At 36.6% G+C, this 23,822-nt stretch overlaps 1 protein-coding gene across 3 annotated transcripts in view; it reads right to left on the bottom strand.

The window, feature by feature from the left end:
• LOC113234047 (nuclear pore complex protein Nup160 homolog) overlaps nt 1-23,416 on the bottom strand; it is a 39,366-nt gene extending 15,950 nt beyond the window's left edge. The window contains exons 1-17 of one of the 3 annotated variants that reach the window (XM_026469270.1): nt 23,175-23,416; nt 22,018-22,123; nt 21,731-21,947; nt 19,383-19,488; nt 18,927-19,122; nt 17,135-17,301; nt 16,576-16,739; nt 16,393-16,504; nt 15,878-16,029; nt 15,076-15,230; nt 12,299-12,380; nt 11,699-11,825; nt 7,781-7,983; nt 7,408-7,534; nt 6,203-6,299; nt 4,039-4,179; nt 3,233-3,457 (exon numbers count right to left, since the gene is read on the bottom strand). In XM_026469270.1, the coding sequence (XP_026325055.1) occupies nt 3,233-3,457; nt 4,039-4,179; nt 6,203-6,299; nt 7,408-7,534; nt 7,781-7,983; nt 11,699-11,825; nt 12,299-12,380; nt 15,076-15,230; nt 15,878-16,029; nt 16,393-16,504; nt 16,576-16,739; nt 17,135-17,301; nt 18,927-19,122; nt 19,383-19,488; nt 21,731-21,947; nt 22,018-22,123; nt 23,175-23,268 (2,471 nt within the window). In that variant the 5' untranslated portion in view covers nt 23,269-23,416. Of the gene's footprint in view, nt 1-3,232; nt 3,458-4,038; nt 4,180-6,202; nt 6,300-7,407; nt 7,535-7,780; nt 7,984-11,698; nt 11,826-12,298; nt 12,381-15,075; nt 15,231-15,877; nt 16,030-16,392; nt 16,505-16,575; nt 16,740-17,134; nt 17,302-18,926; nt 19,123-19,382; nt 19,489-21,730; nt 21,948-22,017; nt 22,124-23,174 lie in introns of those variants that run through there. The other 2 variants (XM_026469271.1, XM_026469272.1) reach the window with 2 other exon arrangements.
• Between the last annotated feature and the right edge of the window lie 406 nt (nt 23,417-23,822).

Raw genomic sequence — 23,822 nt, 5'->3', positions numbered from 1 at the left:
ATGTTGAGTGTGTGCGTTATTATATATTAATTAGTACCTAAGTGTTTATTTTGAAAAGCGTTTCTCTTGCGCAATCAATATCGCGCATTTTAATTTTGTAATTATCTCACAACGGCAAATACCCTACTACCGTCATAGCCGTACTTTTTCATGCACAAGAAACATTTGCAAGAACTATGAGCAGTACGACTATGCCTGTTGACGGAATCAACCGTCGTCAGTGATAAACCGTAATAATTATATTGAATCAATGTAAGCACTACGGCATATAGAAAAGTGGTGACGTTTTTGAGTGCAGTATAATTTCAGAACTATGCACGAACGGGTTAAGAAAATGAAGGAAACCAGAGCTGATGCAAGCTTGATAAAAGACCATAACATTAAAGCTTTGGTATGTGATTACATCAATGAGTGAACTGTGCATAGAAAGGAGAGAATACAGGAATTTATCCAGGAAACATAGCTTTAACTTAAGAAGAAAGTGACAAGATTAACAGAGAACATTTTACACCGCCAAAATGCATTAAAAATCAAAAGTTGGATGAATGACAAAATATACCAACTTAAGAAACAAAGAAGGTAATTGAAGCAGACTGACAGTGCAAATTAAATAGGATTTTTTTTAAGTTTAAGCAATTTGTAGCTTTTACTTGCAAACAATGCATAATAATACAAATAGTACAACCTTGATAGTCTAACGGTTTGTGCACTGTGGGCACTGGATGAGAAGTTCCCGGGTTCGATACCGGTAGGACCAATTTAACAAATTAGCTTTTTTAAATGGTTCTGATCTGGGTATTCTATTGTAAGACAATCACCTGATCTGAAACTAGGGAACTCTCTGTACATACTGCCCATGAGTATCAGAGCAATAGAATCCCAGAGCAGAACCAATTTACAAAAGTTCATTTCCCAAATTGGTTCTACTGGGAATCGAACCTGGGACCACAAACGATGGAATTTATTCCGGGGCATAACTCAGAACACCCAGGCCAAAAAAACTTTCTAAAAGTTCACATTTAGTTTTATAGTTGATTGAGCTGATTTTTTACGGTTTTTAAAAAAAATCTCGAATAACTCGAGAAATCGGGTACGAGAATTCTCGAAACTCAAGAAAAAAAGTCAGTCACCCTAGCTCGTAATAAATGGCATTGTATAAAATTCAACATTTACGTATAAAATTCATTTATAAATAATAAAGGCTACTCCATTATACCTGTGGTCAAGTAGTTTTCACTAGAAGCTACATATGGTGCATTGTGGTAAGTTTCCAGTAGATGCTGAATATGGTGTTTTTTTGCGCCTTTCAATTGTTGCAAGAAAAATTGGGCAGTACTGCAATGACATTACAATTTAAATTCAACGTTTTAGCTTTTTCATATTCCTTTACATGTCACTACGTTTAAATAGGTTGACCTGGGGCATTTTTTTCGTGGTTTTTGTATTAGACCCGTCGTCCATTTATTTGTAAGTCAATGGGTTCCTAAGACAGATTCCTTGTATCTTCAATGGTTTTGTATTTCCGCATACTGTCCCATTAAAAAAAAGACACTCTTGTATATGTAAATTTTCATGGCGTTCCTTTAAACACGGACCAGGCGAATGAATGAGAGAGCCGAAATTAGAGAGACCCAGTCGCTCACATAATGCCAAGTCGATAGTTTTGTAAACGTATGGAACCAACTGCTTCAATCGATCTGTAAAGCTGCAATTAATAGTTGGTCAATTAAGCCGATAACGTCACTTAGCCTAAAAACAATTTATTTATGTGCTTATATACTTATATACATTATATTTTTTCCTATGCATAATAATTAGTAATACAACACATTAGTGAAATAAAATAATAATAAAAAAATATTTTGCTTTTTTAAAATGTCGTCGTCGCAAACGCATACGATTTGCAGTCGTCGTTGCGTAACAATGTATTCCCATCGGGAGTATTACGAGATGGTTAGTGTTTATATCGAAAGTGGTTGCAATCTTCACGAAGCTCGAAGCCTCTATGCTGTGAAGAGCGTCTCTTGGCCTCACAGGTCACCTGATCTTACTCCATGAGATTTTTTGTGAGGCGAAGTTAAACGCTGAGTGTATATGAACGAAGCCCAAAGCCGTGACAAACTTAAGTCATCCATTTGACGCTTTAAAACGTGCTCGGAAATTATGGAGGAGCATTATTACATGCGCTAGACTGTATTGTGGACTACAATGTGAATGGATGGAATTTTGAGCAATTATTGAAGTATTGCTGACTGCATGAAGTGATTTTTCATTTTCATTTTCATACTCTTTGGGAGAGGCCTATGTTCAGCATTGCAGCAGATAATGACGATGATTACGATCGATAATTGTACAAAAGTTGGTTGCAAATTTTTAAATACGCGTGAATATGGTAGTACCTACTTGCGATGTAACAATATCGTTCTGTTTTAACAAAAATTTCTGTATGTTGACGATCCTAAGCCTTTAGAAAGTATGGAGGAAAAATTGCAATTCAATTTATTACAAACAAATAAATTAAAATACCAAACAACCACAGCAATTAATTTACCGGGTTCTACCGGGCATCGAATCCGAAGCCTCATCATCGCGCCCACAGATTGTTGCTATGGCAACATCCGTCTATTATTGTCGGGTGTCAATATAATAATATTGATAGAGATGATTGTCAATACACAATTTGCCGGAAAACTTTGAGACGTCATAACTTATTTATTTGTCAAGTATTTAAAAAAACCGAACATGTATTTTTTATTTCCATTATACATTATGCTCCTTTAAAATGGTCAGTGATGTTTTTATCATCCTGTATATCAACGCATACAAACTGATTTGCAAAAATGTCGTCATCAGAATTCGCCCATGGGAATGAGTTCGTCACAGGAAGTACTGCCGCCTTACTTATTTCTGCCGCCACTACAGTAATGCTCACGTACTGCATTCCGGTTTTGAAAAGTAAGGGTTCCGGTGAAATTAAAGGCAGAATAGAATAGAATAGAAAGTTCTTCATTGTTTTTCATATTTGTTAACAAAATTAGTTAGGCAAATGGGAGCGTACTTAATGCAATATGTCTTAAATATCTATACAATTATTTTATGTCGTGTGGCTGGTTTACAGCTCACAGAAAAGCACGATTTGTTCGTCCCATCGCTTAGTATTCTAAAAAAAGGAAGCAGGTCGCAGACCTACCTAAGTTAGCCGTGTTTTCCATAACTCTTTGAAAAAGGATACAATTGATGCGCGAGATGATAAGCCATCAGAGGCATGGCCTGGTGCCAGTGCGTAGGCGCTCTGGCAGCGGCTAAGTGCGCTCGTGCCCGTCGCCCCCCCGCAGCACGCGCATACTCGTGCACCAGCCCCCCCGCGCGCAACGTGCTTTCAGCTCCGCTTAAAGCGCTCGCTTCAGCGCCTAGGGCGCTGAGTTTTAAACGAAAAGCTTCCGCTGTTCCTGCTGCACTGTGGAATATTTTTTCCATTTTAATGGCAACTTAGATTTTGACTGTGTTCCTAATAATATTATTGCAACATAATGTGGAACAGGTTTTTTAATTATTTATAAATGAATTTATTTCTATGTTTTCTCTGCGAAGACAATGCATACCCTCGACATGGCTTTGACAGAATACCTGTTTTGGTTTTATTATACTATATGGCGAGTTAACGCCAAATTCAGATATAATAATAATAAATAACGTGCCAGACAACCACACCAATTACCTGGTCTAGAACTAGGGGATTACCAGGGATGATTATGTGTACAAAAGCAATGGAATTAACTCCGTCGTATTAACCGGAACACTCGTACCAGAACTAATTTTGAAATTATTTCCTAAATTGATAATTGAACTCGGGACTTCCAGCACTCACAAATCCTTGGGCCACCGAGGTCGTCAAAATATATAATATAGATCAACTTTAATGTCTATCTTGTTTTATTATTGATCGGTTTTCTTTTTTGTGTATTTGGTATTGGTCAATCTGGCAGCACATTACTCAACTGTTGAAGACTTGGGACTTATGGGAGTTAGTATACTTACGGGCGATGAAGCGTAGCAGCTCGTAGCCACAGCAGTGCCCTATAGGCTTGCCAATGTACAGCGCAATGACCTGCGCCCGGTACGTCTCCTGCGCCTCTTGCTGCACCCAAAGCTGCTAATGCTCCTCGAACTACGCGAGATCTACGTAGAAACAGGACCCACTGTAAACCAGTGTCACTGCCTAATCTCGGCTGTGGCATTAGCATTCAAGTTGCGTTGACTGTTTAAAATTTGATATTATTTAAAATATCTAATTTTACAATCAAATTATAATTTTTTAGATTTTAGATTTTACAATAAATCAAAATTTTATTTTTTATTTTGCCTTTTTTTAATTTTCTTTCTTTTTGGTGTATTTTTATGTTGTGGCGTTGCAATAAATGTTTTCTATTCTATTGTAAACAAAAAATATTATCTTATCTAATGTGATCGACTCGTGCAAACTAAACAAAATTTAAGGTCAATGCATCTTTATTTCTTATTCGTAAACCAAGGACTGAAGATTTAATATTAGTTTAGATCTGTTAAATTAGGCGACAATTAAGCTTAGATAGCACATATACATACAATTGGTATATTGAAACATAATTTATACGAAATATTTCTTTTTCCTTCTTATCATTCTAGAGTTCTTAAGTGGTTGTGATTGTTTAAAAGATAACCTCTCAGGTGGATTCGAACATTTCAAATATGTCCTACTATACACTCACTCACTAACACCATACATAAAACACAATTAATAGGGGTTAAAGTATGAAATTGCCGATTTGTACTGAAAATCTAAATTGTTTATTTTTTAAATTTTTAACCAATTTATTTAATCAGAATAGTTGCCATTATTATCTATACATTGCTGCCATCTAATGGGAAGGTTATTAATGCCTTTGCGATAGAACTCCGACGATCTAGACTGCACAAACTGTGTGAAAGCATTTTGTACTGCCTCCTGGGAAGAAAACTTCTTGTCACGTAGATAATTGTCCAAATCACGAAAAAAATAGTAGTCCGTTGGAGCAAGGTCTGGTGAATACGGAGGATGACGAATGGTTTCTAACTGCAGTTCCTGAAGGGTCAAAATGGTTTCTCGTGCTGTGTGAGGTCTCGCGTTGTCGTGGAGCAATAATGGTGAAGATCGATTCATGAGTCGGGGCTGTTTTACTGCTAGTTTTGTCAACATGGTTCGGAGTTCGGCACAATAGACATCTGCCGTTATTGCTTGACCAGATCGGAGAAAACTATAGTGAATAACACCATGCTGAGACCACCAAACAGTTACCATTACCTTTTTATTGGTAAGTTTTGCTTTAGGACACTGTTGTGGCATTTGACCTGGGGTCAGCCATTGCATTTTTCTTTTCCGGTTATCATAAAGAATCCACTTTTCATCACATGTTACAATTCGATCCAATATTCCTTCATTTCTGTACCGGTTCAACAAGGCAACACAAGTTTCAACACGCATTTCTTTCTGCAGATCAGTCAAATCATGAGGCACCCATTTTTCGTATTTTTTTATTTTATTGATTTGACGCAAGTGAGTCAATATTGTGGGTAAGGTAACGTTAAACCATGCCGCTAATTCCTGGGTAGTTTGACTAGGATCGGCTTCTACTATCTCTCTTAATTCATCGTTATTCACCTGTGTGGGCGGTCTTCCTCGTGGCTCGTTCTTTAAGTCGAAATTTCCATCACGAAAGCGTTTAAACCAAAATCGCACGGTGCGTTCATTAGTACCCCTCTCCAAACGCAGCATTGATATTGCGGGCTGTTTCTGCCGCGTTAGTTCCGCGTCGGAACTCGTATTCAAAAATCACTCGAATTTTCGCAGTATCCATCTTTCTTGTCTAAATTGAATAACAAAAACAATTGAAAGTCGATATTCAAATGTTTCAAATTTAAAAAAAAAAAAATCACAGAAACCATTTGAAAAAAGTTTCATTCGAAAACCTCAAACCATGAAGATTCTATGAAAATTCAAAGAACCTATTGCAATAAAACGGCAATTTCATACTTTAACCCCTAATATTAAGAAACTTTTTACATGTAGAAAAAAAAAGTAAAAAAAAAAAGAAAAGACGCATAAATTTTTAATGAACGGAAGATTGGCTTATAAAACAAAATTATGGTATTTTTAAATAAATTCACAATATTTTAGTACACTGACCTCATTTCCGCCATTTGCCGTATCGCTTCAGTGACCACGGAGACTCCCAAGTCGCTAGCAAACAAGTTATCATATTCATTGGTTTCTTCTTCATCACCTGTGTTGTTGAATTTACGTATTACACTTACATATTATACTTATTGCGTTTCCGTCACACATATTATGCATTTAGAAAAATGGGTCGCGGGAGCCTAATGGTTTTACCTGCTGCCTTTCAAGCAGAGGGTCGTGGGTTCGAATCCGGGTATGAACTTCTAAATTTTTCGGAATTTATGTGCAAAATTTAATTTGAAATTTACCATCACATATTCGGCGAAGGAAAACATCGTTTGGAAAAATGCACACATCTGCAAAGCAATTTAATGATGTGTGTGAAGTTGAAATGAAATGAACCTAATCCACTTGAGCCCGCATGGGAACATTGTGAGAGGAGGCCTGCGGTCAGCAATAGGACTTATATAGGCTAACTATTTATTATTATTTACATGAAACATAACACATTCCAATATTTATTTTTTCCATAGGAAGGTAGACTAGTTGAGAGAAGGCTTGCCTCCTACGTCCAGAATATCCTGGGTTCGATTCCTATTGAGGGGCACAACGACGGTAGAAATTGAAAACGTCGTAAATAACATTTTATCGTTAAGGAAACATGTTGCTTACGACAAAATGTTCTTTATGACATAACAATTTTCCACGGTTGATATGAAGGTGATCATTTTGTTGACATCGAATTTTGAAATGTCATAAGGAACATTTTCCCTTACGACAAAAAGTTTCTCGTCAAAACGACATTTCTATTGGATAAAATGCAGACTTTTAAATAATGTGCAGTTTAGTTTACTAAAACATTGTGATGAAACCTGCTCGGCGTTGACGAAACTCTTTGAAGAGATATGAAGTTCCCGACTCACATTGGGCCAGTGTGGTGGACAGTAGCTCATTTTAACTTAATTTTTTAAATTGTTTCAGGTGGTCCGGATAGTGCCCCAGAATGAGCTCCATTCCTCTGGTGCTCATATTACAGGGACTTCCCTAGTTAGGAACCAAATAATTGGTGTGGTTGTGGGGCACATTATTACATTTATATTACTATTTAATTAATATATACCCCTTTTTGTAAATACCCTTACACGCATTTCTACCAAGGCTTTGAAGATACATAATAACCATTTATTATGAAAGTTTAATATCACAAAACTTACTTTTTGAAATATCGATATCAGGAACATCAAGCCTCAAAGCGTCGTTAAGTTCTAGAACGGCATTCTGAAGGTCTTTGATTGGTTCTAAGATCGACGTCAGCTCGTCAATTTGCTGCGGGGTTAACGTCTGAGAAAGTTAAAAAAAGAACAAATAATTAACCTTAACACAAATAAACATATTCTTATAAGTAATATTTATTTTAACTGAATATTTATTATATTTACTACTGTGATATTCATCCCTTTCGATTCCCGGACCGGGAAGAACTGCCTCGGTGGCCGAACCTCGGTCACCATGCTGGTTTGCTACGCAGAGGTCCCGAGTTCGATTCCCGGGCTGGGAAAAATATTTGTATCGCCAACATATACGTACGGATTGCGCATGCGATTGGTTGGTCGGCTGCGGAGCCATGAGCAGATGCAGCAGTCGTGGCAGCAAGCGATGCTGCGGTGCAGCAGCGGCGAACAACCGCCGCTCTAGTTCTGCAGCCCCCGCCAGTGTCGTTGACCGCTCCCACTGAGCTCCTGCCACTACTACGCGAACTGCGTCACTTGATAGTTCGCCTGTTTCTGAGCCTATAAGAGATAATGGAATTAAAGTTTCAAACATGACAACCATACATCATACGCGTATATATCATATAGATAAATAGATAAAACGTTTTTTCGGATCTAAAGACACACATACATAATACATAACAGAAAAATATGTAAAACAACAAAAAAAACCATCAGAGTCGCAGCACTGCCGAGTTATGTATGCTGTAGCAGTGCAAAAAGGTCATAGCTCAGTGTCGGATCAGTGGTTTACTCAGGAGCAAACCACTGATTTTCAGCTATAACCCAGAGGATTTAGCAGATACGATAACCAGCTAGCTGACGCCATTTTCATGTTGTATAAATTAAAGAAATAATAATTTCGAAACTAAATAAATACGGAAGATAATATATACGCATAATAAATAATATTTTTGATGATTTAACTATATTAATAATATAACCAAATTATAAATAGAAATATATGTTTTTGTTATATAAAAGTCAATTTAATTATAAATAGGTATGTTGCTATTACACAATGTATATATGCAAAAAAATATGTATGCAATTTTCGCTACCTAAGCAAAGCGCTGTGGAATACCCTTTTTTGAGAGTCTAGAAGAAGTGCCTTTACCTTTGCCTTGAAAGTGCATTTAGATTTTAGAAGCCTTAAAGGTGGTGGGATATTATTCCAACACCTTGTTGCGTGGTAGCGAAAACTGAACGCTGCAGTTCGATGTCGCAGCACGCTTAGCGGGGTGCGTAATGATTTGGGCTTATGGTCGTGTAGTTTATAAAAGTGGCGAAATTGTAATTTTAAAAAAAGATATTCGGGATTTTTGAATTTAACAATATCAAACATTAAAGACCCGAGATATAACTGTCTGCGAGATTCCATATTGAGTATACAGGCATTGTTTAGAAAAGGCGTGATATGACTCTTAGGCGGAACATCAAAAATAAATCTACAAACATGCATTCTGCACGCGTTGTATTAAGCGACTTGTTTTGTATAATAGTCGAGGGCCATAAACAAGATCTGCGTAATTGAGACGAGGTAACACCAGTGACTCGCATACAGTGATCTTCACTCTCTCGGATAATAAGTTTCTAATTTTATACAAGACTTTCAATCTATAGAAACAGCTCCTTACAAGATTCTCTAAGTGTCTTTCGAAACGTAGTTCGCTGTCTAACAGAACACCTAGATTTCTAGCTTCGTGAATCAGGGAAATAATTTGACCTAGAATACTAACTACTGGTGACTTATTTAAAATTTTCTTAATTTGAACCATTGATCCAAGTACCATAAACTTCGACTTATTAGGGTTTAGTACAAGCGCGTTTCTCACTGACCATTCAGCTATAGCGTTTAGGTCTTCGTTGAGCAGCTGTAACGCATGTGATATTCTCTCAGCCACTTCAGAGATATATAACTGAACATCGTCAGCGTATATATCGAATTTACTGCGTTTTACTACTTGGATCAAATCAGCACTGTATATAATAAATAGAAGAGGACCTAGTTTGGAACCCTGAGGAACTCCACGATGAACAGGTTGCGAATCGGAGACCATGCCAATGCGGTCGCGTTTTTTGAGTCTCACAGACTGGTGTCGGTCACTAAGATAATCACCGAACCACTGTACCGCCTGTGAGTCCAGTCCGTAGTAGACTAATTTTGAAAGCAAAAGAAGAACACAAATGCTGTCAAAAGCTCGAGAGAAGTCCAAAAGAGAAAGAATTATACCACGGCCAGCGTCCTGTGCCACTAGTATATTGTCCGTTACGCCCAGCAAAGCAGTAACCGTGTCACGACCCCTTCGGAAACCCGACTGAAGAGAAGGGAGGATATTGTTCTTATCTACATGACATAGAAGCTGATGATATACTGCCTTTTCCAGAATTTTGGAAAGAAAAGGCAGTACACTAATAGGCCACATGTATTTATACACAGAGCGTCACACGGATATGGGGAATGGAAGGAAAGTACTTTAAATATTGTAGATCCAATATTTAGCTTCAAGGAGACATTATTTTACTTTTAAAAGGAAGTAATACTGCATTCAAAGAATTTAAAAATTTGCTTGCTTCGTCTGGGAACCAAAGTGACCAATGTAAATGATAAAAATATCCCGTGAGTATTTATTCAAAAACTTTTTTTTACCAGAAAATATGATGAAATTTGAAGAAACATCACCAAGTTTTTATAAAGGGTAATTTTTAATAACCTGTAATCACTTCGCAGGCTCTGATAAATAAAAAATACTTTAATAAATAAACAATTATTTCATTTACGTTACTTTAATTTGCCTGGAAGAGACTGCTATTTATCAATAAGGCCGCATGCTGTACCTATCTTTTCGTGTTTTTTTGTTATGTATTTATTCTTGTCTGCAATTAACAATATTTATATTGTTTTTTAAAATTCTTGGCTCGACCTGTTGTACCTCAACCATGACTTTACAATAACAGTTTGACGATTTTAATTGGGAATATGTACAGCGCCCCTAACGGAAGTAACATTTTGAATACATTGTTGGTATTTGCGATTGTACTGCGCTTAGGGTACCTTCAAATTAGACGCTTGTAACCGCGCGTCTGTAGCGCTCCAGTAATTTTTAACCGACTTAAAAAAGGAGGTTCTCAAATCGACTGTATTTGTGTGTGTATGTTAGGCGATTATTCCGGAATTTCTGAACCGATTTTGATGATTCTTTTTTGTTGGAAAAAGGGTGCCTCAGTATTGGTCCCATTTAAATTTGAAGAAAATATTCCACCTCTATAGGTGGCAAACTAGGGGATGAATCCAGTTTCGCGCACTTTTCGGTAACCGATTTCAATAAAACCTAGTAAATAGACGTAATTCGACGAACTTTTGAGATCGGTTTTTTTATAAAAAAGTTATAATTATATAAGTTATATTATTGGTTCAGTAATTGTGACAGCAAAACTGGTACGCGCGTGACACGACAGTGACGCTGCAACTGTGCTTCTAAACATTGTATGAAAATTAGTTCTCGGGTTTCTTTCAAAGAAAAGTATAAGGAGACGGGTATCATGACTGTGGCATCACAGGACATTTACTCAAATATTTTGTATGCCCGTAAAAATATACATAATTTAATTAAGAAAGAAGATATCCAAAATATTAAACTTAGAACTAAGACCAAACTAATAACCAAACTAACTTGTACCAAGATTTCGTTTAACTAAGGAACCGATTATTTTATGGGGAATTGTATACGTTTTTACAATAAGTAACCAGAGCATCTATTAAGATTATCATTTCTTAAGTTTAAAACTTACATTAAAAGTATTTTAATTGAAAAGTCATATCACAAAATTTAAAAGTTATGTGTTAGATAAAGATGTATGGAAAGACAACATGAGTCTAGATTCCACATAATTAGATTCAAAGTGTATTCCATAGCATTTAAGGTTATTTGAAATGTGCAATCCCTAAAGTTTCTTGCTCGTTCTTCTCAGTGAGGTCAGCGCAGTGAACGAACAGTAACTTAAAAATGACGTTTTGAAGTGTAAAAATTTTATCTATGGAATAAATGAATTTTTGAATTTGACTTGGAGTAGCGGCGCGGCTGCAGCGTCACAGTGATGCCACTGTAATGTCAAACGTCTAATTTGAAGGCGCCATTACACACGCCTCGGCCAACATTTTCTATATATTTTACGCGGTTGATAGCGACAACGGTTACTTAGCATAAAGAGGCACTGAAATCGAAAACATTACCTAATATTCCAAGCGAGGTAGATTCCGGCGAAAGCATTAACCTCTCCAAAGGCTCCAGCTCTCTTATTAACGAGATCCCAGCGCGGCGAACGACGGCACACCACCAGCCACTATCCATATCCGAACCCTTAGGTAGCAAAATAATGGTACAAATCAGTTTGAGTAGGTATTTGTCTGTCGATTTCGTTTAACCAAGGTAAACAACTCTTTTATGGGGAACTGTATACGTTTTTACAATAAGATTCTGGAGCATATATTAAGTTTATCATTTTAAAAACTACATTAAAAATATTTTGATCGAAAACTCATATTACAAAATTGAAGACTACGTGTTAGATAAAGATGTATGGAAAGACGACATGGCTCCAGAATCCACACAAATTTGATTCAAAATGTATTCCATAGCATTTAAGTTTATTTGAAAAGAGCAATCCCTAGAGTTTCTTGCTCGTTCTTCTCAGGGAGGTCAGCGTAGTGAACGAGCAGTAGCTTAAATGTGACGTTTTCAAGTGTAAATTTATTTTACCTATGGATTAAATAATCTTTAACCTTGACTTTGACTCGAAATTAGCACTATAATTTTCAATTTTTTCTACTTACATGTTTGGAAACCATAAGGCCTAAAGGTTTTTGCAATCCCTCCATGTATTGCATACACCAGCTATATAAGTCCGACCAGCATCTGAAAATATTATTATTTAGCCAGAGCTGTGTCAGAATTTCAACTAAGGACTAGGTAAGAAATACGCAAGACCACTTAATCTAGATCTTAGTCTACTTCTCATCTATTTCTTGGACTACGTAATCGGTTCCAAAGAGGTTTCCGACCAGCACTTCTGATAGGGATCACTCGCTATGTTTTTTTTTCTATCAATAAACCAAATGTAACCTAATCTGCAAATTATAAGTATTTTTTTTTATAATTATTAATATAAATATCCAACTCAGAAAAAAATCCTTCGATCCGGCCGGATTCGAACCGACGTCTTTTAGCATACCGTGCCAGACGCTATACCAACTAAGCCACGGAACGAACCAACGGACCTCACGGATTTTTCTATGTGCTTGCGTTGTATCTTTGTATTTGTTTTTTCGGCGACTTTTTAGTCGTAGCGCCATCTATGAGAAATCTATGATATTTCGTCACTCAGTTAGATACCTTTACAGCTACCAGCCCCAGCTAGTAGTGGCGAGGCGTGAAAATTTTTCTTGGTAAAGCCGAAGCTTTAACTTTTTGAAAAAACAAAAAACACTTTAACAAAAAATTATTTTCCCGTTAAAAAGGCGCTTGGCGACATTTAAGCACAACACTTATAGTTCACGTCATTTCACAGGATAACTTATTCTACACATAAAATAACCATAGCTTTTAAAGTAATTTTACATTTTAAGCTGCCCGTCGCGATACGAAAGTATGTAAACAAACACATGAACGCTAAGGGTTGCTATTTTAATTACCTACGAATTACAATGAACTACTACATACACTCATTGCGTAGCCCTATTAAAAAGAAACACCCAAAAATATAGATACATATGTAACTATAAGTATACGCTATTCAACAATAACTCGAATTATTGCGTGGACGGTCAGCGTCTGGCTCCTGTCAGCATACACGTGTTGAAATTTTAATTGAACTTTCTGAGTAAAATTAGTCGCTTTTCTTGTTTATTTTGTGGTGCTGCTGTTGCGTTTGTCCAGGTAAATTTAGATACTAACTGGTGATGGACGACGTTAATCCCCCTGATGGGGGAGGCGGGATCTCTGATGAGGGTTCAATAGACCCGGATTGTCGAATGGATTTCGACCAGTCTCCCATCGAGAATGAGACATCTACACCCAAAAAACGTGCCAGTAATCAATCATCCTCCCCCCAAACCACATAGGAGCAACCTCCGAAACGTTCTACAAACGTTCCCCCAAATGCGTCTGCCCAACAAACATATAGCTTACCCGAATTTTATGATGGCTTAAGATTAAAATATAAAGATAAGGGACTCCTCTCTCGATACGTGGACTATACACGTATCGAGAGAGGAGTCCAAACCCTCAACTGGTCTAATAATTATTAAAGTTTGCCCAGTTTCTAAGTAAAGGTGGCATACACGGGATTGCGAAAGACGGTATAAAAGCTACAGGGCGCAATCGGGTTTTAGTTGCTTTTCTAAGTGCAGTATTTGCCAACGAATTCTTTGAAAATTCTCTCGTCACCAAGATTTCATACAAGGCAGTGATCCCCGCATTTAACCTGATAAGAAATGGTATTGTCAGAAACATTCCGATAGACTAGACTATGGAAGAACTGGTCAAGTCCATCGAATGCCCTAACGGCTCCCAAGCCATTAAGGCCAGACGTCTTAACAAAAAAAAATATGTAGAGAACAAACCACATTGGATCCCCTTCCATACAGTAATGGTCTCTTTCCTTGGCAAAGAGTTTCCTGAACGAGTCTTCTGTTACCACACATCCCTTCCTGTGGAGATCTATACATTACCAACTATACAATGCAATAACTGCTGTCGCTTTGGTCATGTAAAAGCCCAGTGTCGTTCAAAACCAAGGTGTTTCAGTTGTAGCCAACCACATGCAGGAGATACTTGTAATACCTCCCATCCAACGTGCTTCTATTGCTGTGGCTCTATGGCCACGGATCCCTCCTGCCCTGAACAAGCTAGACAGAAATCAATTAAACTTATAATGTTAACAGAAAACCTCCCGTACTCAGAGGCATCCCTTAGATTCCGGACTGTTCGTAAGTCTTTTGCTGACAGCACTCGCCCTATGACAGCTCAATCTCCTGCAGCTACCCCATGTTCTTCTACAACCTCTCAACCCCATAGTTTCCCACCTCAATCTCCAAGCTTCTCCCAAAGAAAAACTGTTCAAACTGTCTCCATAGCATAACGGTTACCATACCGTGAAGAAATATCATAGATTTCTTATAGATGGCGCTACGACTAAAAAGTCATTGAAAAACCAAATGCAAAGATACGACTCAAGCACATAGAGAAATTCGTGAGCTCCACAGGTTCGTTCCGTGGCTTAGTTGGTATAGCGTCTGGCGCGGTATGCTAGAAGACGTCGGTTCGAATCCGGCCAGATCGAAAGATTTTTTCTGGGTGTACTATATTTATATTAATAATTATAACAAACTAGTGAAGTAATTTCACATAAAATAATTGAATATCAGTTCAATAAAATTTTTAATCCTTTTTATTCAGGGTTTTTAATCCTTTTTTTAGGGCTGTGAACATCATCGTACCTATTAAAGTTTAAATTGACTACATATTAAACACAATAGTGATTGTGTTAAATAATAAAATTAAAATTAGTAATAAAAACCAATGAATTTAAAAATAAAGAATCTAAACTCACTTGTGCATAAGATGCGAGTGATCAGACGCCTGCGCACGCGCAGCCAAGTGGCAGATGCGCGACTGAACTGCGCTTATACACGCCTCGCCCAAGTCGCCATCCACACCAGTAGTCACATTTGCACCTGTCTCGGTGCCCCATGTACGACGGTATATCTGCATAAACATAGTTCACATTTATTTATATTAATCGTAAAATTTTCATATAAGTTTTAGTTTACAATAAGGGTGCGTTTATTCCACACGAATTTCATCGCGCTCACGCTCGCCGCACAGCGACCCCGTACATCTAACTGTCACGGCAAAACATGCTCTATTCATTTAATTTTTACGTTCTAACTTAAACGAGCGTCACGGGCGCGCGGGCGAGTCTGGCTTGTCTTTGGGTTACGCGGCGGCCGCGCGAAAACTTTCGCGTCGTGTTACTGGAGTGTCATAAGTAATCCACCAAGCTTAACAATATTATTATTAACAAGCTAATAAAAAGTTCCTTAAGGAACACTATTTAAAATTTGGATACTAAGGGCTACTTTCAGACAAAATCATAAATAATCCATTCTTTAAACAAACACACCAACTAGTCTTGCTCTTTTTATTTGTGCTTGTGTTCTACAATTAATGCATACTTTGAACGATCGAACTTTGTAATGTAAAATAATGTTTAAAAAAAAAAAGATTGTCTTGTTTTTTTACAACATTATTTACTTTTCAATGTAAACAACCTTATGGCTATTTCTTCTTGTAGCATTTCACGGTATCGTTTTAACCAATTACAGTTTATTTCTGTGGAGTACATTACTTACCACCAGAGCCTTGTTCAGTACAGCAGGAGGGAAGAGTCCAGGTGCCATAAGCCGATCGCGGTATTGTTGGTGAGTGGAGTAATGTAGCAGTGGCGGTGGCGGTTCGCGACCGCACACTGCTCGCCACGACACCTCAGGGCCTAGAGCGCTGCCTGTAGGTGAATACGCGTAGTTTACTAGCGTTGTCCTAGGCTACGCAGGAATTGCGCAACTTTGAAACAAGATATAGAGATTTACGCGCCCAAATACAGCGTTGATTTATCACGTTTGAACGCATTTAACGCAATTTGAAGTGCATAAGTTCTTCTGTTTTTTCCCCTTCATGTATGTGTCATATTATATTGAATTTTATTTTATAATATATTGTATAATAATAATTAATATATATAATATTTTTTTGCTTAAAGAATTGTAACCTTATCTTGTAAAAAACAAAATTTATGTTACATTGCTCGTTTTAATGCATCGCGGCGTCGCGTCGTCCTGTGGCAATTTGAGGCGACCCTAACACTTACTTGTTATAATAGTTTCTCCGTCAGGCTGGCTCCAAAGTGCCCAAACTACATTGTTTCCATCTCCATAACCAATTTTGTAATCTAGCAGATCCAACTGGAATAAACAGAATATCTTAAGGTTATTTATAAGGAAATCAGAAAAAAACGATAAGCTCTCACCGGTCAAAAGCTACAATACAATACCTGTGGTCCAAAAATGCGGCAAATATGTGCGAATTTAACAACACCTGCACCGCTGCCATGCATCTTCATAACAACGAATTCGCACTCATTGGGAAAGGACAGGTATGCGACCAGAATTACACTACCGTCTGTGCCTGCTGTCTTTTGAAGCATATGGCCATGTGCTGGAACAAAAATCAATAAACGAAATCTAATTTTGTTGATTTTAAAAAATGCAGTAATTGAGACACAACGTAATTGAGCGCAACAGGTATGGCTATAAAAAAATCTAACTTTTAATATTTATATTCATTATTGCACCTAACGAATACAAAAGAAATATGAATTATACAAAAGATGAGCAATTTTTTATTGCATATAAAAGAGATAGCTTAGTCATATTATATTAGTAAATAAAATCTTGGAAATTTACAATTACAACGAAAAGCATCAATCAAATCGCTCGACTTCTGACGTCGTTATTTCCAAAACATTCTCACAAAACCCAGATTAATTTGGAAAAATTCCTTCCAAATCTTTTTTTAACTTGAAATTTAATGAGTAAAAATGAATAATTTACGTGGTGGTTTCGGCCTAACAAGTGTCTGTGATAATGGCGGCGAGACGGCGGTTGGGGCACCACCCTCGTCCAGCGCCCAGCCTCGTAGACATGTGTCCCCACATACCGCAACAGTCATAGTATTTGTGAGTACTACACCATATGTTTCAACACCATCTGTCTTCCCCCTGAAAAATAAAACCAATTGCGAAAGAGATGTGGCTCACAGATTAACATAACCAACTGTGATTTAGAATATGGTCTGTGATCTTTGTGTTCAGACCATTAAACACATTATTTACACACTGTACTAGGCTTGTATAATTCATGAACTACGAACTATTAGGAACATATTCCCTACACTGATCGACATGAACTAGTTCGTCTTGCACGGTTTTAATAGTTCATCGTTCTTTTTAGTTCAGTACAAACTAGGAACTGTATAGTCCACCTGTCTTTTATACAGTAGGAACGGTGCAAGCGGGACAAATAGCGACCTTTCACTATTTTTAGTACAAGTTCGAGTGAGACGCACGATTGACTCGTTCGGGTCGTAATCCAGAACTCTACTCAATGCTCAAATCACGATCTGAGTACGATTTCAAGCACTGGAAATACGACCCTAATGGCTTAATTAGGGTCGTATTTCCAGTGCTTGTGTTTCCAGTGCAATCCTGACTTGAGCATTGCAGTGAGCACTGAAAATCATACTCAAGTCCTTCCAATTAGGGTCGTATTCCCAGTGCTTGAAATCATACTCAAATCTGCTCAAATCCTGACTTTGATTGAGTAGAGTTCTGGAATACGACCCTTAGTCTCTAATACGTATCTACATTATGTATATATATATACAAGCCTGCAAAAAAGTAATATTTTTTGGTAGGTATCTGTACGTATAATATCAACCTACGTGTATGAGTATTAAAAAATAGTTGTACCTAAATATTGATTTTTAAACACACCATTCGAACTAAAATTCTATTATTATTAATACAAAGATCGAACACTCAGAAAAAACACTCAGAAAATATCAGCCAGTTAGTACCTTTACAGCTACCAGTCCTGGCCTGAGTCGTTGAAAGACCAAGTACAAAGACACGACGCAAGCACATAGAAGAATTCGTGAGGTCCATTGGTTCGTTCCGTGGCTTAGTTGGTATAGCGTCTGGCACGGTATGCAAGAAGACGTCGGTTCGAATCCGACCGGATCGAAGGAATTTTTTCTGAGTGTTCGATCTTTGTATTAATAATTATAACAAACTAGTGGAGTAATTTCACAAAAAATAATTGAATATCAATTCAATAAAAATTTAATTAAAATTCTATTATTTTGTAAAAAAAAAAGGATATTTAGTTACAATGTCAGTCTTTAAACCTGTAAAATAAGAAAGAAAATCAAATAGTATCGATTCCATACAAATTGTATTTTTAAATATTTAGTACAGTGTAGTATTGACCTCATAATACTAGAAGTCCGTGGTAGTTCATGTGAATAAAATTACTAGTTTGGAGCGTTCGTTCAATGTCTGAGCAAAGACAAAACTAAGGAACTAGATGAACTAAATGAACTAGAAGGCCGACATAGTTCTGTTGACCGATTGAACTAAGTAGTATCGCTCCTGCTAAGGACCGATCAGCCCAAGTCTACACTGTACACTATAATACACAGTGCCTTCTAGTAATATTAAAATAAAAATTGGAGATGATGTAAGCATAACCATAAGTATAACTGAAAGTATCTTGCTGCAGTCAAGTAAGTATAATCTGATTATTAGAAACTTTATCACAAATGTGTTGTTATGAGCCCTTTTACCTCAAAGCTCCAGTAATGCCAGACAAGAATCTAGGTACAGTAGACTCCCTCTTCAATAGAGTAGTGACTGCAGCACCGGCAACTGGTAGCTTAACTAGCAACAAACCGCCTTCACCGCCATGGCCAAACGCAAGTGCGAACACCGCTTCACCATTATCCCGAAGCATTGATGCACATGTGTGTGCTACTCCTGTGGCTGTTGAAAATAATAATTTTGTAGTAATAAGTAGAATATATGCACTGAATAGTACGGAATAACTTAATAAGGTAATTTCTCATAAAGTTTAGTGCCATATTACACAAAAAGGTATAGACAAGAAACAACTTTCAAATAATCTATAGAAACATGTTGGAAGTGGAATTCTTAAAATGGAAAGTAACACTTTTTATGAACTTAGTTTCCAAGGTGGAAAATTGTGATTGATAAAATGACACTTTCAAATATATTCTACTTACTTGGTGTTGCATATTGGTTGAGAATATAGTAATTATTAGGGTTGTTTATGGCACTGGTTTCTTGGAATATTGAGGGAGAAGTTGTGCTCATTGATCCAAATGTGGCCTGGGTATAAAGGTCAATGTTAAGTTTTAGACATTCTTAGAGTCTTATTACACTGGAGATTTGAGAGTTTTAAACATTGTTAGAGCCTTATCACACTGGAGATTTCACTTTGGTTTTAAAGCGAGACGAGAGCGCAGCGGGCCCGCCGCGAGTTCGCAGTGACAACGCTGCGAGCGCGCAGCGAACACACCATCATCGCCACGCCGCACAGTGCGCCCAAATTGATAATTTTTGGACATAGGAATAACTTGTGGAGTATCGAGCCAATTTTTTTTATATGATAGATAATAACATTCCTAACATTTTTTTTTTTACTTTTTTTATAATTTCTTGAGAAGTTGATAGTTTCGAAAAAAAAAAATTTTTTATTTTTGCACACACAGGAATACACATTTTTTTTTTCTCAAAATATACGAAAATGTAACGTGGGTTACTTACAGTACAGTTTTAATCATTTTCTACGTAGAAAAAAATAATCCGTCAGCATATACTTGCGGCTTTGTAAGTAAAGGTGTGGCAAAATTGCTAACTCTTTTACATACTTTATTAACAAAATACATGAGCTTCGACTAAAGAAAAATTAATTTTAGTGTAATTTAGAGAGTGTTATACATTGAAGTGTCCGCACTTGTAAGGCGCTAAAATCGTATACAGAGCGCGACACTCCGCTTTAGTCTTCATTTGTTCTACGGACAGCGCGATACTGCGATGACATAACAATTTAAATTTCGAATAGGTTGACTTGGGACATTTTTTTCGTGGTTTTTGTATTAGACCCGTCGTCCATTTATTTGTAAGTCAATGGTGTTATAACAATAACACGAAAGTTAAGTAGAAACTAGTATATAGTGTTCAAAAATAAATAACAAATCTAAAATGTTGACACCTTTTTACTCGTAAAGCCGCAAGAACCTGCAGATAGATTATTTTTTTCTTGATGGAGAATAATTGGACCTATACTGTAAATAAACCACACACATTACATTTTCCTACATTTCGAGATAAAAAATAAAATGTTTACTTATCCAAACAAAAAAAACTAAATTTTTTTTCTCTGTAACAATCAGCTACATTAAAATAGAAATTACATAAGAATAAAAGTTATCAGGAATGTTATTATTTATCATATGAAAAAAATCAGCTCTGTATTCCTAAAATTGTTCCCATGATTAAATAATAATTGACAATTCTTGGACATAGGAATAACTTGTGGAGTACCAAGCAAATTTTGTTTTATATGATAGATAATAACATTACTAACAACTTTTATTCTTGAATATTTTTTTGAAAAGTTGATAGTTTCAGAGAAAATAACAATATTTTTTTTTGTATGTAGAAATATACATTTTATTTTTTATCTCAAAATATACGAAAATGTAATGTGCGTGGGTTACTTACAGTATAGTTTCAATCATTTTCTATGTAGAAAAAAATAATCCGTCTGCATGTACTTGCGGCTTTATAAGTACGGCGCTCCGCAGATGGAGCAACTTTAGTTGACTGCAACTGGCAACTTTTTACAAGTTTCCATTAACGGTTGCCAGTTGTAGCAACTAAGAGGCCAAGTTGCCGATTGCCGCAATTTTAAATAAACTTTCGAAATCCACAGTCAAGACTGACGCTGCGGGGGACGGGAAAGGGAGTGAAGTTGCTTCACAAGTTGCAGTTGCAGTTGCCGATTGCGGAAACTGGCAACTGGAGACAACAAGTACAAATTTGCAAGTTGCGGTAATTAAGAATTTATTTAATCACGGATTTCGGCAATCAAAAACTGTAGTCGATTGCCGAAACTCTCAACTGAAGTTGCTAGGTCTGCGCGGTTTCTTAAAGTTACATGAAAAATGTCATAAACAGCTAGTTGCGGGTTGCCAGTTGCCGAAACTCGATGATCAAAGTTGCACCATCTGCGCAGCGCCTAAAGGTGCGGCAAAATTGCTAACTCTTTTATGTACTTTTTTAACAAAATACATGAGCTTCGACTAAAGGAAAATTAATTTTAGTACACTATACTAATCTATGCACAGATGATACTGTGGCTGCCAAAACAATTATTTCCTAAGTTTCTGTTCTCTTTCAAATTGCTCACAAATTGCCAGTGTGATAAGACTCTTAGTAGACCATTCAAAGTGTATTGTTTAAAAAGTTTGTTTTTAACTGATAATTAGCTAAATATAACAAGCAATGTAAATTGAAAGGTAGTTACTAGGACAACACACTAGCAAAGATGTGGTTGGCGATTTACCTTCTTGTCTAAAACTTCAGGGTGTGGAAATACTAATCTATGCACAGATGATACTGTGGCAGCAAGAATGATCATTTCCTGATTTGCTGTTCTCTCATATACAGTCATGTTATTGAGTGGAGGTGTCCCAGGTGCGACTTTGCATCGTAAGTTGGCTCCCGAGAGGTTGACGTCGAGTGACGCCTCTGATAACTCAATTGCATCTGACGTTGTTTGCCTACAAAGTATAAACATCAACAGATTCCATACTTATCTAAAATTAAGGGTCTTTGTGGATAATTCCTTACCAATAAATTAATCTATTTCTAGTATTAGCCTTCTGTGATTCTCTGTACCAATACCCGCCGGCTTTTTGAGGCAATTTGATGTCTTGCAGAGTGCTGTGTGTACCACCTGTCACAAAAAGAAATAGGTAATTGGCAGGGGAACTATGTTATGGTCGTGAAACTCTCTAAGGTAGTTATTAGTTTAATGCTAACAATTTGTTGCTTAATGCCAAGAAGACAAAATATGTCAAATTTGAATTAACTAACGTAAAATTAGTCCAAACATAGAAATAAACGGAGAAAATTTAGGCCTTGTTAATAAAGCAGTCTTCTTGGGAGTGACCTTAGATAGTAAACTTCAATGGTTTCCACATATATCTTCCCTGGCTAGCAGATTAAGCTCTGCTGCATACGTAGTCCACAGAATACGTGACCATACTGATGTTAGTACTGCTAGACTAGTTTACTATAGTTACTTCCACAGTATAATGTCCTATGAGATTCTCATGTGGGGTAAAGCAGCAGATATTCAAACCATGTTTATATTGCAAAAACGAGCAATTAGTTCTGTGTACAAGCAATTAGTTGATACCAGCCCGTTGCACCAAGTACCAAGTTCTGTGTACCGTCTAGGCTCTCGGGTTTCTCTCAGAGAAAAGTTTAAGGAGACTGGTATCATGACTGTGGCATCACAGTACATTTACTCAAATATTTTATATGCCCGTAACAATATACATAATTTCAATAAGAAGACATCCATAATATTAACCTTAGAGCTAAGTCCAAACTCATGGTACCATGATTTCGTTTAACCAAGGTAAACAACTCTTTTATGGGGAACTGTACGTTTTTACAATAAGATTCTGGAGCATATATTAAGTTTATCATTTCCTCAGTTTAAAAACTACATTAAAAATATTTTGATCGAAAAATCATATTACAAAATTGAAGACTACGTGTTAGATAAAGATGTATGGAAAGACGACACGGCTCCAGAATCCACACAAATTTGATTCAAAGTGTATTCCATAGCATTAAGTTTATTTGAAAAGAGCAATCCCTAGAGTTAAATTATTTTTTTTCCATACTCTAAGCTCAAGCTCATTTTCAGCTTTTCACAAGCATTTTGTTATGCTTGTGAAAAGCTGAAAATGAATGATCAAATGAAAGAAATTTACCTGTGTTTAAAACGATTTCTTTCCATTTCTCTGAAATATTGTGATTTGGAGTAATTTCCTTGAAAGCAACGGGTATAGCATCAACGAATTCCATTTTCAAGGAATGTGCAAAATGATTGTCTTGCGATTACAACTGTTATACAAAAATATTATTAATTAATTTCACTATTTCACAACTAAACTATATAACTTCAAAATGAACAGTCACAAATCATAAAACAATTTTAAGGTTATTTCTGTTCGGCGCCGATTGATTGAATGAGTAACCAAAGACAATGTAAATATAGTTTACAAACTTGTCATCATAAATTTAAAATCGATCGATTGTGCAGTACTCAAGGTGACATCTGCATAGGATTTGCGCATTGAAAACAAAGATTATCCGGCTAAATAAAAATGCCAGGTATATTACGAAAGTGTATTCGTTGTTTCGTTCTGCGAAAGTTGATTTTGTGTAAGCACGAAACTACACACAAGCCAACAGACGTCATCAAAGTAGGAAATTTAAATTAGGTCGATTTATTCTGATTAGCAGACAAGCAACGCGAGGTTTTTCTAATTTCTTTAGCAAAATAAATTTATTTTTAAGGTTTACATGCAAAATAACAATGAAGTAGTGATATTAAAATGTTCTAGTGCTAACTTATT

The sequence above is a fragment of the Hyposmocoma kahamanoa genome, unplaced genomic scaffold, assembly GCF_003589595.1.
Source record: "Hyposmocoma kahamanoa isolate Upper Pololo Valley unplaced genomic scaffold, ASM358959v1 81, whole genome shotgun sequence".
In the NCBI taxonomy this organism is placed as follows: domain Eukaryota; kingdom Metazoa; phylum Arthropoda; class Insecta; order Lepidoptera; family Cosmopterigidae; genus Hyposmocoma; species Hyposmocoma kahamanoa.
The sequence above is the reverse complement of the archived record's forward strand: the minus strand, read 5'-3'. Positions and strand labels throughout refer to the sequence as shown.